The sequence below is a fragment of the Callithrix jacchus genome, chromosome 8 (genome assembly GCF_049354715.1).
Source record: "Callithrix jacchus isolate 240 chromosome 8, calJac240_pri, whole genome shotgun sequence".
Lineage (NCBI taxonomy): Eukaryota > Metazoa > Chordata > Mammalia > Primates > Cebidae > Callithrix > Callithrix jacchus.
Window position 1 is genome coordinate 96,188,654 of NC_133509.1, and position 15,877 is coordinate 96,204,530.

General features: G+C 42.3%; 1 protein-coding gene across 1 annotated transcript in view; it reads left to right on the plus strand.

Moving 5' to 3' along the window:
* PRKCH (protein kinase C eta) overlaps nt 1-15,877 on the plus strand; it is a 237,705-nt gene that overhangs the window by 163,970 nt on the left and 57,858 nt on the right. The window contains exon 10 of the mRNA XM_002753986.7: nt 813-967. Coding sequence (XP_002754032.1) covers nt 813-967 — 155 coding nt within the window. The remainder of the gene's footprint in view (nt 1-812; nt 968-15,877) is intronic.

The following is a 15,877-nucleotide window of genomic DNA, read 5'->3' on the forward strand; positions in this document are numbered from 1 at the left end:
TTTTTACACTCCCACTCCTGATTCAATCTTTTGATGGACTGAGGGGAATTTCCAATGTGGATGCTGCTATGAGGCTGTCATTGACTTCTTTTTTTTTTTTTTTCTGGAGGAAGGAATCTTACTCCTGTCACCCAGGTGGGAGTGCAATGGCACAATCACAGCTCATTGCAGCCTTTACTTCCCCAGGCTCAGATGATCCTCCTGCCTCATTTTTTAATTTTTTTTTTGTGGATACAAAGTCTCACTATGTTGCCCAGGCTGGTCTTGAATCCCTGGGCTCAAGTGATCCACCCACATAGGCCTCCCAAATTGCTAGGATTACAGGTGTGAGCCACCGCACCTGGCCTCCACTTCTGTTTGGCTGACTTGTCTAAAGGGGTGTTTTACTGTGATTGTTCTCTGCCCACTTGTGAGAAAGAACTAGAGCACTTACTAGGTGTCCTTTACTTTGGATAATTAACCCCACGTGTTCCAGATTAAAGGCATTTATCATTCAATTTACATTCTCTTTCCAGGTACATGACCTTTAAGGTACAGAGCTGGAGCTCGAACCAAAGATTTCTGATGCCTTCTGTACTTTTGATTTCATGTAGAAATTCACTGCTGTGTGGAATTAACTACAGGAGGTGCAGGTGCTGCTCTGCTTAGGGGATCTAATTCCACCAGACCGGTTGTGCTGGTCAGGATGTTTCCTGGAATGCATCCACTTCATAGTCTCTTGTCTCTGTGCCACAGCCCTAGGCAATAGGATGCTGATGGAGCTCTGGGTTAATTGCTAACATCACATTGGGCCCTCTCTTGTTTGCATCCAGGATCGTCTGTTTTTCGTGATGGAGTTTGTGAATGGGGGTGACTTGATGTTCCACATTCAGAAGTCTCGTCGTTTTGATGAAGCCCGAGCTCGCTTCTATGCCGCAGAAATCATTTCAGCTCTCATGTTCCTACATGACAAAGGAATCATCTATAGGTGAGTTTGGTTGCTGCCCTCTCTCCTATTCCGTTGCCTCCCCCTCTCCTGGCATGACCCATTCTTCCACTTCTCATGGTAATCAATTGAAACCTTTTTTGGAATTAAGTTTGCAAAAGTTCTTTTTTTTCTTTTTCTGACAGTCTGTAGCCCATGCTGGAGTGCAGTGGCGTAATCATGACTCAGTGCAGCCTTGACCTCCCAGGCTCAAGCAGTTTTCCCACCTTGGCCTCCCAAGTAGATAGCTGGGACTATAGGCACGTACCACTACACCTGGCTAATTTTAAAATTTTTTGTAGAGGCAGCGATTTTGCTATGTTGCCCAGGCCTCACAAAGGTTCTAAGGATCCATTAGGATGAATGAATAACAGTAATACACACTGCCTCTAAACTAAAATTTGCCCCATTTGGTATTCATAAAATAGGCCTGAGGGGGTGCAGAAGAGACTATTTATTCATGAATTGCTTCAGCCAGGGTTTGCTAAGGGCCTGTCATAGCCAAGCCCTGCAAGGTGCTAAACACATTGTTGTTCTCTTTTTTCCATTTTAACATTTGAAGTGAATCCCTTAACCATGATTCTATTCCATTTTAAGAATCCACACCTTGGCCAGGCATGGTGGCTCATGCCTATAATCCCCCAGCACTTTGGGAGGCAGATCACCTGAGGTCAGGAGTTTAAGAACAGTCTAGCCAACATGGTGAAATACAAAAATATTAGCCGGTGGTGCACGCCTATAGTCCAGCTACTTGGGAGGCTGAGGATGGAGAATCACTTGAACCTGGGAGATGGAGGCTACAGTGAGCCAAGATCTCACCACTGCACTCCAGCCTGGGCAACAGAGCATGTCTTAAAAAAAAAAATTATTTGCCATTCTCCCCTATTTATGGCTGGATGGGGTGGCTCATACCTGTGATCCCAATACTTTGGGAGGTCGAGGCAGTCAGATCACCTGAGGTCAGGAGTTCCAGACCAGCTTAACCAACATGGAGAAACCCCAGCTTTACTAAAAATATAAAGTTAGCTGGGCATGGTGGTACATGCCTGTAATCCCAGCTACTCGGGAGACTGAGGCAGGAGAATTCCTTGAACCCGGGAGGTGGAGGTTGCAGTTAGCCAAGATTGCGCCACTGGACTCCAGCCTGAGTGACAGAGCAAAACTCCATCTCAAAAAAAAAAAAAAGAACCCACACCTTAACTAAAGAGTGTGACTAACTTGCTCTAAGTTGCCGTAACAGGAATCACAGTCATGTGGAGCATGGCTCACCAGTCAGTAGCTAGAAGGTAAGCTGCTGATGAGCATGAGAATATCCTCCGTGTGTAGCCCCTCCCAATATTATTTGATTCTTCATTTTGTGTCATACAGTCTTTTGATCATAATATACCATACTTTCAATGGGCTCAAAATCTACTTGATGTTGTTCAATCTCAGAACTCAACAGTTATCAAATGAAACTGTAGTCAGAGAGAAGGTCAGCGACAGTGAGAAGTGTAATAGTGGATGTTAGTCGATTTTTATTCTGAAATTTTCCTGTTTTTTCTGCTGTTAGCGTCCTCTTACTCTTTAAATCATATAACTTAATTGCCACATATACTCTTTTTATTGTTTTATTTCTTTTCTCTTTCTTTCTTTCTTTCTTTCTTTCTTTCTTTCTTTCTTTCTTTCTTTCTTTCTTTCTTTCTTTCTTTCTTTCTTCAGACAGGGTCTTGCTATGTCAGCCAGCTGTCTTGAACTCCTGGCCTCAAGCAATCCTCCCACCTTGGCCTCCTAAAGTGCTGGAATTACAGGCATGAGCCACCACACCTGGCTCACATAAACTCTTTTTCTCTTGAGATGCAATTGTTGCTTTCCTTAGAGAAAAATTTTCATATATTAGGGGCATGAATGCCAAAGGAGTTCCTGATTGAAGTTTGCTATTTATTAACCTTGTTAAATGCAGTTTCTTTTATAAACTCATGACAGTATTGACATCATTATTACAGTATAAGAGCTTTAAAACCAATGAATATTCTTAAATGCCATGGGAGTCAAAATAGGAAAAAAACAAATATAAGACTTGTAAAGAGAATGCAGTAGGATCTGGTGGGTGGTGCCAGAGAGAAGTGGGAACACAAGCACTGCATAGCAGGTATGGCAGGCACCACAGAGATGTTTCCTCTAATTAATTCTCAGTGAAGATCCCCCAGACCTCAACTACATATAGCGCATTTATCACAGCCTCACGGCACTGTGCAGGAGAGAAGAGGGTTGCGGAGCTGGGAACCAGCCTGGATAATGGCAGTGGGAGCCACCTGTTTGAACGCAGTCCGGGATCTGTGTTCAGTCCCAGGGCTGCTGCAGGTTGATTAGGCAGCCTGTTTTGAGCTTTCCTGACCAGGCTGTGGTGATTAGATCTCAGCATTTTTTTCCTGCTTTCCACTTTCTTCCTGGTGTATGATTAGTGGAGGTTTCTGGTATGATCTCTGATGATGAAGGGAGTTAAGTGTCTTCCTCGTGCTATCAGACTCTGGGCAATGAGTTCCATTTTTGTTCTTCTCTCCACAGCTAATCCAGCCATCTCTTCTCTGTTTGCCCCAAAGAGAGATGTTTCCATGTGTAGTTTTTAAGAGTAATGACTTCCCTACTTGACAGGACTTCTGTTGCAAATCAAAATAATATTAACAACAAGAGCTAAACTGAACAGTTGGGCTGGGTGTGGTGACTCACACCTCTAACCCCAGCACTTTGGAAGTTCTGAAAGGGGAGGGTCGCTTCAGCTCAGATGTTTGAGGCCAGCCTGGGCAACATAAGGAGACCCCTGTCTCTACAAATATATCTATATATATATGGATTAGCCAGGCATGGTGACATGCACCTATGGTCCTAGCTGCTTGGAGGCTGAGGTGGGAGGGTTGCTTGAGCCCAGGAGGTTGAGGCTGCAGTGAACTGTAACTGTGCCACTGTATTCCAGCCTGGGTGACAGAACGAGATCCTGTCAGTCAGTCAATCAATAAATCAACAAAACGAGCACTTGTTATAGGACCAGCACTTCACTTGCATTCGTCTGTTAATTCTTCTAACAATATTATTACATAACAATAACAGTATCCACATTGTTCAGATGAATAATTAGGTTGTCTAAAGGCTTAATCACGTGACTACTAACTGGTAGTGAAGTCAGAATTCAAACCATGGTTCTAACCACTGAGAGACTTGAGGATTTAGAGTACCACTAAATTCCTTTTTGGTGCTAGGAGCACTTCAATTCCTGAAAATAAGGTGGAGTGGGCAAAAGTAATACAGTCTTATCTCAAGATTTCTTGAATCCTCAGAGGCTTTGAGTTGGGCTGAGCAGCAAGCTTGCTTTCCTACATTGGTTATTACTGCCCCTCAGTCTACTTGTCTCATTTGTCTCAAAATATGGTGGACAGACACTGTAACTTGGTGTGGTTTCTGGTGAAGCAGTGTCAACCCCATCTTGACAAGTTGTATTTCAATTCATGGTGTCTGTGTTTCGATTCTGAGAATTGATTTTAGTTTACTCTTGGACTTGAATCCCATGTTCAGGCTCTAACTGATATGGTTGACTTTGAAGGGAGCACATTTAATTAGGACAGATTCAAATGCTATTTTTATCCCGTGGACTTATTTCACAGGATAATTTGATTCCATTCAGTGTACTGGCTGAGAGCAGAGTCTTAAGGATAAGGCTTTGAAAGCCAAGTCCTTGGAATTCACACACAGGAAAGGGTACATTTGGGTCGCAGAGGGTGTGGATTTGATACAAGGGCCCAGTGAGAAACTTGCAAGTATCAGACAGCCTCATTTATCACACATGTCCCAGAACGCCCTTTATCAGAGCTAAAATAATCTCCCCAGAAGATCCCTCTGACCTATCCAAATAGAGCTGTTGTTTGTCTGTTTTGGGTTCTTTGGGGGAGTGCAGGGGAGGGAGAGAGGTGTTTATTTTCCAGCAGGTTACAAAGATGAAACCATGTGCAAGTCACTGTTAAAGAAGACTTCAGAAGGTAGTGCTTGATTGAGGCTCCTCTAACATGAATTTCTTCTTAGCTGCCTGTGCCTTTGAGGGAGGACTTGGGCCAGTTACGTTTGCATGCATTCCAGCTTGTGTTCTGACCCTGATTCTCAGATGTGTTCCCTTGTATTTTATGGAGGAACAGAAGCCTGGTTCCTGGGAGATTCAGCAAGGGAAGGGTCTGCCCCTCTGCCTTTGGTTGGAGGGTCTGGAACCTGCCAAGGGCCAGAAACCAAGAAGGGTTCGCTGGGAATGAGGCAGTCATCAAGTCAGTTCTGCCAAGGGGGGAAAAAAAGACTATTCATTCTTTTGTCCTGGGCTTCTTGGCCAATGGTGAGGCCAGAAAGTGCTCATGAATAATTTACACATGGTGTTGACTTTTTTCCAGAGTCAAGCCCTACAGAAAAGTCAGGGAAACAAAGGGGCATGCAACCCATTGACCAGACAGCTTTCAGCATGTTTCATCAACTGTATTGAAGGGAAACTCAGCTGTCATTGACATTTCAACCCCAAACTCCTAAAGCCAGCCAGCACACATTTGATCTGCTGTTTTGGATGAAGTGTGGAATACTGTATCTGAAATATGTTGGATGAGGAAGAGTTTGTAGAAGGGCACTGTTTAAATTTCACTTCCCCCTTACCATGTCACACTTGACACACAGCACTTTCCAGCACATGCTTTTCAACTCAAGAGTCTGACGGCTTTGTGCCTTATGCAGTGCTTGACATGCTGGGCGCATGGTAATTAGTGCTTACCCCTAAAGCTCCAAATGCTTCCTGTGGTATTTTGCCATCCCATTTTGCAGACGTGGCCCACGGAGGAAGCTTTTGCCCCACAGAGGCTGGCTGCCAACCCTGACATGACGCCTTCTACTCTCATGATTACATGGCACGTTAACTTTTCAACTTTTAACTGATGACTTCTCCTCAAATTGAGAAAAAAATTCTACTTAATTTGACTTTTTAAAAAATTCAGAATTTGGGAAGAGTAGCAATCTCACTCCAAGATTAAACCCTGTTAAGCTGATCTCTGAATATAGTTGTTGGATTTATGTGAATGTACCAATCACCACCATCATCTAGCTCTTATTTCTCAAGGATCATGAGGGTCCACAGGTGCCTTGCTGACTCCAGATGACTCAGCTGGGCATAGCCTTGCTTGGCAAGTGTTCTCCTCTGTGAGCATTACTTCCTTGTCTAAGAATTCACAAGTGCTCTATTTCCAAATGACTTGGTGTGTTGGGGCCAGACACAGTGGCCTATGCCTGTAATTCCAGCACTTTGTGAGGCAGAGGTGGGCAGATTGTTTGAGTCCAGGAGTTCAAGACCAGTCTGGGCAACACAGGGAGACCCTGTCTCTATAAAAAAATACAAAAATTAGGTGGACATGGTGGGCACACCTGTGTAGTCCCAACTACTCGGGAGGCTAAGATGGGAGTATCACTTGAGCCAGGAGGTGTAGGTTACAGTGAGCCAGAATTGTGCCACTGCACTCCAGCCTAGGTGAGAGAGTGAGACCCTGTCTCAAAACAAAACAAAACAAAAATTATGTTGGGTCAGCAATGGATTTTACCTGCCTGAGTTACTGTGTACTCTCTCTCTCTCTCTGCAATTCTTCCCCTCTGGAAAACTATGGCAATCTCTCTCCGATTCCCACCTCCTGGAACTTCTCTTACTCCTCAGTATTTCTTCCCAGCAGACTTTGAGTCCCCCAGATGTCTTTCATTTCAGTCTGGAATGTTGGGCTCTTACTGTCACCTCACTGCTATTAGAATTCAGTTCTGTATTTATATTCATTCTATTCATTCTAGTGAGAAAAATCTTAGATAAAGATGAAAGTTAAATTTAAAAGCCCTGTTTTCCCTTTGTCATCTGCTAGCATTGTTCCTTCTGCTGTAAGAGAAGGTCTCTTCTTTCTTGATCTGCATACTGCAGAGACTGCTACAAATTGTCATTTGTTGTTTCCATAGTCCTTGTTTATTCAGTACATGCCAGTCGTGGGAATGCTCACTATGTTAGTAACTTTCACATCAGACTTTGGCTGTGAGCCCTCACCTGGGACTGATACTGGCACTCTGAGCTTTTCAGTCATGTGTTTGTCTCTTCTCTTACTTAGCTTGTCATGCCTTGCTGTGCCATGTGGCCTCATTCAGTGACCGCTCTTCAACTCTCACCGGAAAGTGACCACCATTCCTGATGCCCAAGATCCTTCTTCAAGGATATGATGGAGAGCTCAGAGCTTTCCAGCTTATTAGAGTAGATCAGCATTTCCCTCAAATGAAGTCTTCCCTTTTCCCATAGTGAAACCCATTGGCCACTGTTCCGCTCCCTTGCATGGCCTCTGGAGATCTTTTAACAAGTATTTCTTGAGTGTCAACTCTGTGTCAAGGATATGGATGTAATGATGAGCAAAAACATAAATACTTACCAGTGAAGGGTATGATCCGGTGAGGGAGAAAGATGTCAGTCAAATGATTACACCAATAAAAAATTGCAACCATGTGCGGTGAGCCAAGATCGCGCCATTGCACTCCAGCCTGGGTAACAAGAGCGAAACTCCGTCTCAAAAAAAAAAAAAAAATTGCAACCATGACCAGTGTTATGAAGGGGAGAAATACAATGCAATGAATGAGAAGCTAGAATAGGGTGATTCTATCCAGTTAGGGAAAGATGGAATATTTTCATAAGGAAGTAACTCTTGAGCTGAGATCACAGTAAAGAGGGAAGGAAGGAACACTTGAGACAGAAGAAACAGCAAATGCAGATAGATGCCCAGTAATAGGAAGGAGCGTGGCAAGGTCAGGGGTTTTAGAGCAGGCCAGCCTGGCTGGAGTCTAGGAGGTGTATCTTACCTCACTTGGCATTTTATTATCCTAAAGTGTTCAGTCAGCTGATGACTTCAAGATTTTATTAGACACTCCTTGTAAATAATTTATGTAAAGGTTAGGTAAGGCCGGTCATGTTGCCAATCCCTGGAGGAGCCGTCTATTCACAGTGAGTTCCCTGTGTCCAGGTCTGTGCATTTATACTCAACAATGGGTTTATAAAATATGAGAGTCAGTTGAGACCTCAAAGGTTGCTAAGGGTCAAGTTCTCTTTTACAGATGAGGGACTTCTGGTCAGAAACATCCAAAAATTGTTTCTCATAGTGGATATTCTCTTCAGATGACTCATCAGCTATTTGTTTTCCATCTCAAGCAGTATAAAAATATGGCTAGAAAATTTTGTTTTGGTCTTCAACTTACAGCTGACATGAAGAGCAAATCAAGACATTTTGAGGTGTTCAACCCTGTTTACTCCACTGCAGTGAGGAAAATCCAGTCGAGATCAGAACATATTTTCTGAGCTGCCACTTAGTGCCAGACGATGCATTAGGAGGTGGAGATACAAGATGAGTAGATGCAATGTCTGCCCTTTGAGGCACTTCTTGTGGGGTGAGAGAGGTGGCCATTAATAAGTCATGGCAGCTGGGTTGAGTATGCCCAAGGTATTTTGGGAGCAGAGAGAATGGCCACTTGCCCTAAGATGGATGTTCAGGCAAACTTCCTGGAGGAGGTGTTGCCGGAGCTGAGTGTGAAGAGTTAAAAGCTGAACAAAGATAAGAAGGGTGTTTAGGTGAGTTTGAGCAAAGCAGAAAAGTATAAAAGTTTGTGATGGATGTGTAGTTAAAGTGAAAACAGCAGGAATTTCTGTGACACTAGGGCCTAAAGTTCAAGACATAGGAAAGGGAAGGCTAGAGAAGGCAGCAGAAATGAAGTATTAAGCATTGAATGTTCTTGAGATGTTTGAATTCTGGGTCACTTAGGACTTGGCCCCATTACTCATCACAGGAAATGTAAAAATGACAGAGGCTTAAGCCAGATAGAAACACAGTGCTCTCTCATGTGAAAAACCTGGAGGTAGATAGTCCAGCCCCCACGGAAGCTCCGTGGAGTCATTTGCAACCCAGATTTCTGTGCTTTCTGTTCTCCTATAGACAGGGCCACCTCCTTGTCTAAATGGTTGCTGAAGATCTAGGAATCATCTCTCGATTCCAGTTCCAGGTAGTGAGAAGGGCCAGAGGGCATTCCCTCTAACTGAGTCAGCTCCCTTTAAGAGGCCTCCTGGAATTCCACACAGTACTTACCATGGAATTGGCCAGAACTTGATTGCATGGCTGCACCTATCTCCAGTGAAGGCTGGGAAATACAGTATTACAAGTTGCCATGTTCCAGCTAAAAATCAGAGTTCCATTATTAAGAAGGGAGATAAAAATTATTAAGAAGGGAGATAATCATTATTATTTGATAGAAAACTTGCAGTGTCAGACACAAATTCCATGCCAAGGAGTCTGCGCTTTATGGAGCAGGTAACCTTTGAAGAATTCTCAGCAGATTTTATGACATGGTTGGGCTTATATTTTACATTTATGTGTGGGCAGGGGCCAAGACACGTGCACAGTAGGTAGTGGCCAGGTTGCAGGAGAGAAGTTCATTTTGAGGCAGTTGCAATGTTCTAGGTAACAAGATAATGAGGACCTGAACTAAGATAGTGATGGTAGGGCTGATGAGAAAGGCCTAAGAGATAATGGCAAGTAAAGCTGATAGGACTTGGTATTTGGGTGGATTCAGGGTAAAAAAGGAACCCAAAATCTTTTCCAGGTGTTTAGCTAGAAGGTGGAGTGGATGGCAGTATCATTAGCTAGGAGAGATCATGTGCCTGGGAAGAGGTCTAGACAAAAGAGGAAGAGGAGTTTTAGAAAGGTTGGATGGCAGGTACCAGAGACATATTCCAGTGGAGATGCTCTGTTGGCTGGGGGATAGGAGTCTGAAGCTCACTGAAGAGGATTGGCTGAAATTAAATATTTGGAAGTCATCAGGACATAGCTGTTAGTTCTGACCACGAGACTGGATGAGGTCACCCAACAGGAGTGCCTTAAATGGAACAGTGTGAGTCAAGGACAGAACCCTGGGGAACCAGACTCCATTAGAAATCTGCCTACATTTGGCTCCAGGGTTATAAAAACAATTGATATGTTGCATCATTTGGAGTAAGTATCCCCAAAGTGCAAGTCTATTAAAAATACAATTCCACAGAAGTATAGAAAAAGATCACTTACTTTAAAATCTGTTTGTGATGCTACATATATTCTTCCTACTGAAAGAATGCTGGACATGGTTTTCAGAAGCCCTGCATGCTAGACCCAGCCTGGTCCTGTGGATGTAGACAGGTTGGCGCATCTGTACGATGAGGGTGCTATTGACAAAGTTTCCAAGCAGGGTGTTTGTAAAACTCAAATCAGATGGAAGTGGAAATGTGAATGCTTTTTGGAACATGCTGTGTCAAAATAAGAGGTTATCTTTGCATACGTGTTGTCAGCTGATTTGGATTTTCTTCGAACCATAGGCATAGGTAGCAATTATCCTCAAGATGCTGCCTGAATAACAGGTAATTCTTCATAGAAATTGCAGTTTTAACTTGTAAAAATCAACCTTTTGAAGAGCAGTCTCTTTATAGTAAACTGACTCTGACCACGCTTTTCTTTGAAACCAAATCATTTTCTTTGTATTTCCACAATATTTTGAAATTACCAGCGAGTGATATACTTACCACATACTTACCATAAACCCTTGAGATAATTTTTCTTAGGAAGTCCTAGGGCATATGTGACAGGTTATATGACCTGAAGACTATACTGGGCATTTGGTTTCAATTTCAACACTTTCTAATGTTTGGGGCCAGCAGTTGACCTCATTTTGAGTTTACCCCTTCTAGTATTAAAGCAGATGTTTGGTGGTTAATTTGAGAGGAGATTCAAGAACCTTTTCAGATCGTTAGTGGGGTGAACATCCTGGGGTCTAATCCCAGTAATGCAGTTTCTCAAAGGACCCAACTTTGTAACAGATAGAAATTGAAGCCCTGGAACACCTTGATCGTTTTTCTGTGCTTGATATATTAAACCAGAATGCTGATCCTGGCAGACCTCATCAGGGTTTGGCCTTTTCATCAGCAAAGGCTGTGGTTATTTGGAACTAATTGATAAATGTGTTAGTGGCTTTTACCAGCTAATGAAATCAGGCCACCAGTTTTGCTCTTCTTCCCACCAAATTAACCGGGCAACTAATTGCTTCATTATAATTATAGACAATCTTGGATTTATTTGCTGAGCAAGAAAAATATAGTCATTTAATCTTTATGTACTAGATGAACACAACCATTTGTAAAAAGTGATTGAATTGTACAGTTCAGCAAATGTTTATGAAAAGCCTAAAGCTCTGTCAGGCTCTTGGGGAGTAAAAGAAGAATAAAGACAGGTCCTGCCCTCAAGCTCGGGGCATTTGTCCTTTCCGTTAACAAATGCTTTGTTGTTGTTATTGGGCACTCACCATATGCCAGATACTCCTGTGAGCTCTGGAAAAATACAAGGAATAAAACAGACAAAACCCCCTCCTCTCAGGGAGCTTAACTTCTAGCACAAGGAGTCAGGCAAAATATAGAAAGAAGACCAAAGTCGGGCAAAGGAAGAAAATATATTGAATGTTAGGGTGATTCATTATATGGATATAAAGCTTGGTAAGAGCAATATAAAATTCAAGAACAAAGATTTACTGTTTTACATAGAGATTTTAAAAAGCTTCTCTGATAGGGGACATTTGAGCAGATGAGCAGAGACCTAAGGATGGGAGGAGGCAGCTCCATGTGAATATCTGGGAAAAGAGCATTCCAGGTCAAGTCCTTGGAGGGAGGGTGTGCAGTGGGGTCAAGGAGCAGCAGAGGGATCAGTGGGCTGGAGCAGATGAACTTGGGTGTCATAGGGGTTGAGGGCCCAAGCCATTTCGCTTTGTTTCTTCAATATAGAATGCTAACTATGTCTTGAGCATTTGTCCAGTACGGATAGACTCCTCTGTTTAATTGTAGCTTCTGTATGACAACTGTACAACGTAAGAGGCATTATCCTTATTTTGCAGACAAAGGTTAAGTGACATTATCCTATATTTGAGGCTCTGGGAAGTGAAAGGACTTGTTCAAGGTCACACAGTATGTGGTGGAATCTACAGTGCCACCTCCATGAGATCCTTTTGAATTCATGCAAGTGCTAAGTACCCTCACCCTTCAGGCCTTTCCACATGTCTTGGCCTCTGCCTAGAATTCTCCCTCATCTCTTTGCCAAGCTTCCAGCTACTAATTCTTGCAGTGTCAGCTTGGTTATCACCTCCTCTGAGAAGCCTTTCCTGGACTTCCCTCCCCTCTAGATTCCATCTAGGTTAGGTGCCCCCTCTGCTCCCATGGCATCCTATAGAATCCTTCCCTTAGTGCGTGCCATAGGCTATGCCCCTCAGCATATGGGCTCATGAGGGCAGGGACTGTGGCTGTCCAAGCCTAGCCCCTAGGACAATGACAGGAGTGTTAGGTGTTCTTAGTGTTCATGGTATTGACCAAAGCTTCAAATTCTATGCTTCTTCTATTCTAAGATGACAGGGCAGGACTTGAGAATATGTTACGATTGCTACCATTTATTGAGCACCTGCTATGAGCAAGGCTCTATTCTGAGCTCTGTATTAACCCACCTGTTCCTCATGACAGTGCTATGACATGGCACTCAGATTGGAAAGAGCTGCCCATTCATTGTCTTATTCTGGCCCAAAACCATGATTTTCTCCGAACTCAAAGCGGTCTTTTTTAAATAAATGAAAGCTTTCTGAAAAGCTTCTCTGATCAACTGAGAAGGATGTTTACACATCTGTAGTGGTGATACATTTGTATCCTCATATGTATTTAATTGGATCCATCTTTGATTCTTTCCTTAGAACAGATTCCTGGGAAGCCACACATATTAACAACTTTTTTTTTCCACTTTCTGTTGTTTTTTTAATTGTACTTTAAGCTCTGGGGTACATGTGCACATCCCGCAGGGTTGTTGCATAGGTACGCACATGCCATGGTGGTTTGCAGTCTCTGTGCCCCCCATCACCTACATCAGGCATTTCTCCCAGTGTTTTCCCTCCCAAGCCTCTCCACCCCCTGCTGTCCCTTCCCTAGCCCCCAACTCACCAACCTACCCCAGTGTGTGATGTTCCCCTCCCTATGCCCATGTGTTCTCAATGTTCAACACCCGCCTATGAGTGAGAACATACTGTGTTTGGTTTTCTGTTCTTGTGTCAGTTTGCTGAGAATGACAGTTTCCAGATTCATCCATGTTCCTACAAAGGACACAGACTGGTCGTTTTTTATGGTTGCATAGTATTCCATGGTATATATGTGCCACATTTTCTTTGTCCAGTCTATCATTGATGGGCATTTGGGTTGGTTCCAAGTCTTTGCTATTGTAAACAGTGCCACAGTGAACACACATGTGCATGTGTCTTTATAGTAGAATTATTTATAATCCTTTGGGTATATACCCAGTAACGGGATTGCTGGGTCAAGTGGAATTTTTATTTATAAATCCTTGAGGAATTGCTACATTGTCTTCCACAATGGTTGAACTAATTTACACTCCCACCAAGGTGTGAAAGTGTTTCTATTTCTCCACATCCTTTCCAGCATCTGTTGTCTCCAGATTTTTAAATGAATGTCATTCTAAATGATGTGAGATGGTTTCTCAATGTAGTTTTGATTTGCATTTCTCTAATGACCAGTGATGAGGAGCATTTTTTCATATGTTTGTTGGCCACATAAATGTCTTCTTTTGAAAAGTGTCTGTTCATATCCTTTGCCCACTTTTTGATGGGATTGTGTGTTTTTTTCTTGTAAATCTGCTTTAGTTCTTTGTAGATTCTGGATAGTAGCCCTTTGTCAGACGGGTAGATTGCAAAATTTTTTCCCATTCTGTTGGTTGCCAGTTCACTCTAATGATTATTTCTTTTGCTGTGCAGAAACCCTTAAGTTTAATTAGATCCCATTTGTCTATTTTGGCTTTTGTTGCCAATGCTTTTGGTGTTTTGGTCACGAAGTCCTTGCCTATGCCTATGTCCTGAATGGTATTGCCTCGGTTTTCTTCTAGGGTTTTTATGGTGTTAGGTCTTATTATTAAATCTTTAATCCATTTGGAGTTAATTTTTAGTGTAAAGTGTCAGGAGGGGATCCAGTTTTAGCTTTCTGCACATGGCTAGCCAGTTTTCCCAACACCATTTATTGAACAGGGAATCCTTTCCCCATTGCCTGTTTTTGTCAGAGATCAGGTGGTTGTAGATGTGTGGCATTGCTTCCAAGACCTCTGTTCTGTTCCATTGGTCTCTATCTCTGTTTTGGTACCAGTACAATGCTGTTTTGATTACTGTAGCCTTATATTAAAATTTGAAATCTGGTAGCATGATGCCTCCAGCTTTGTTCTTTTTGCTTAGGATTGTGTTGGCTATGCAGGCTCTCTTTTGGTTCCATAAGAAGTTTAAAGTGGTTTTTTCCAGTTCTGTGATGAAGGTCGATGATAGCTTGATGGGGATAGCATTGAATCTGTAAATTACTTTGGGCAATATGAACATTTTCATGATACTGATTCTTCCTAACCATGAGCATGGGATGTTTTTCCATATGTTTGTGTCCTCTCTTATTTCCTTGAGCAGTGGTTTGTAGTTCTCCTTGAAGAGGTCTTTTATACCCTTTGTTAGTTGCATTCCTAGGTATTTTATTCTCTTTATAGCAATCATGAATGGGAGTTCACTCATGATTTGGCTCTCTATTAGTCTGTTATTGGTGTATAGGAATGCTTGTGATTTCTGCACAGTGATTTTGTATCCTAGGACTTTGCTGAAGTTGCTTATCAGTTTCAGGAGGTTTTGGGCTGAGACGATGAGGACTTTCAAATATATGATCATGTCATCTGCAAATAGAGACAATTTGACTTCCTCTTTTCCTAATTGAATACCCTTTATTTCTTTTTCTTACCTAATTGCTCTGGCTAGAACTTCCAATACTATATTGAATAGGAGTGGTGAGAGAGGGCATCCTTGACTAGTACCAGCTTTCAAAGGGAATGCTTCCAGTTTTTGCCTCTTCAATATGATATTGGCTGTGGGTTTGTTGTAAATAGCTTTTATTATTTTGAGATACGTTCCATCAATACCTAGTTTATTGAGGGTTTTTAGCATAAAGAGCTGTTGGATTTTGTCAAAGGCCTTCTCTGCATCTATTGAAATAATCACGTGGTTTTTGTCTTTGGTTTTGTTTATGTGATGGATTACATTCATAAACTTGCGTATATTGAAACAGCCTTGCATCCCTGGGATGAAGCCTACTTGATGGTGATGGATAAGCTTTTTGATGTGCTGTTGCATTTGGTTTGCTGGTATTTTATTGAAGATTTTTGCATCAGTGTTCATCATGGATATTGACCTGAAGTTCTCTTTTTTAGTTGTGTGTCTGCCAGGTTTTGGTATAAGGATGATATTGATGTCATAAAATAAATTAGGAAGGAGTGCCTCTTTTTGTATTGTTTGGAATAATTTCAGAAGGAATGGTACCAGCTCTTCCTTGTACATCTGGTAGAATTTGGCTGCGAACCCATCTGGACCTTGACTTTTTTTGGTTGGTAGGCTAGTAATTGCTGCCTCACCTTCAGACCTAGTTATTGGTCTATTCAGGGTTTCAACTTCTTCCTAGTTTAGTCTTGGGAAGGTAAAGTATCCAGGAATTTATCCATTTCTTCCAGATTTACTGGTTTATGTACATAGAGCTGTTTGTAGTATTCTCTGGTGGTAGTTTGTATTTCTGTGGAATCAGTGGTGATCTCCCCTTTATCATTTTTTATTCCATCTATTCGATTCTTCTCTCTTTTCTTTCTTGTTAGTCTGGCTAGTGGTCTATTTTGTTGATATTTTCAAAAAACCAGCTTTTGGATTTATTGATTTTTTGAAGGGTTTTTTTGTGTCTCTATCTCCTTCTGCACATGGCTAGTGAGTTTTCCCAATACCATTTAT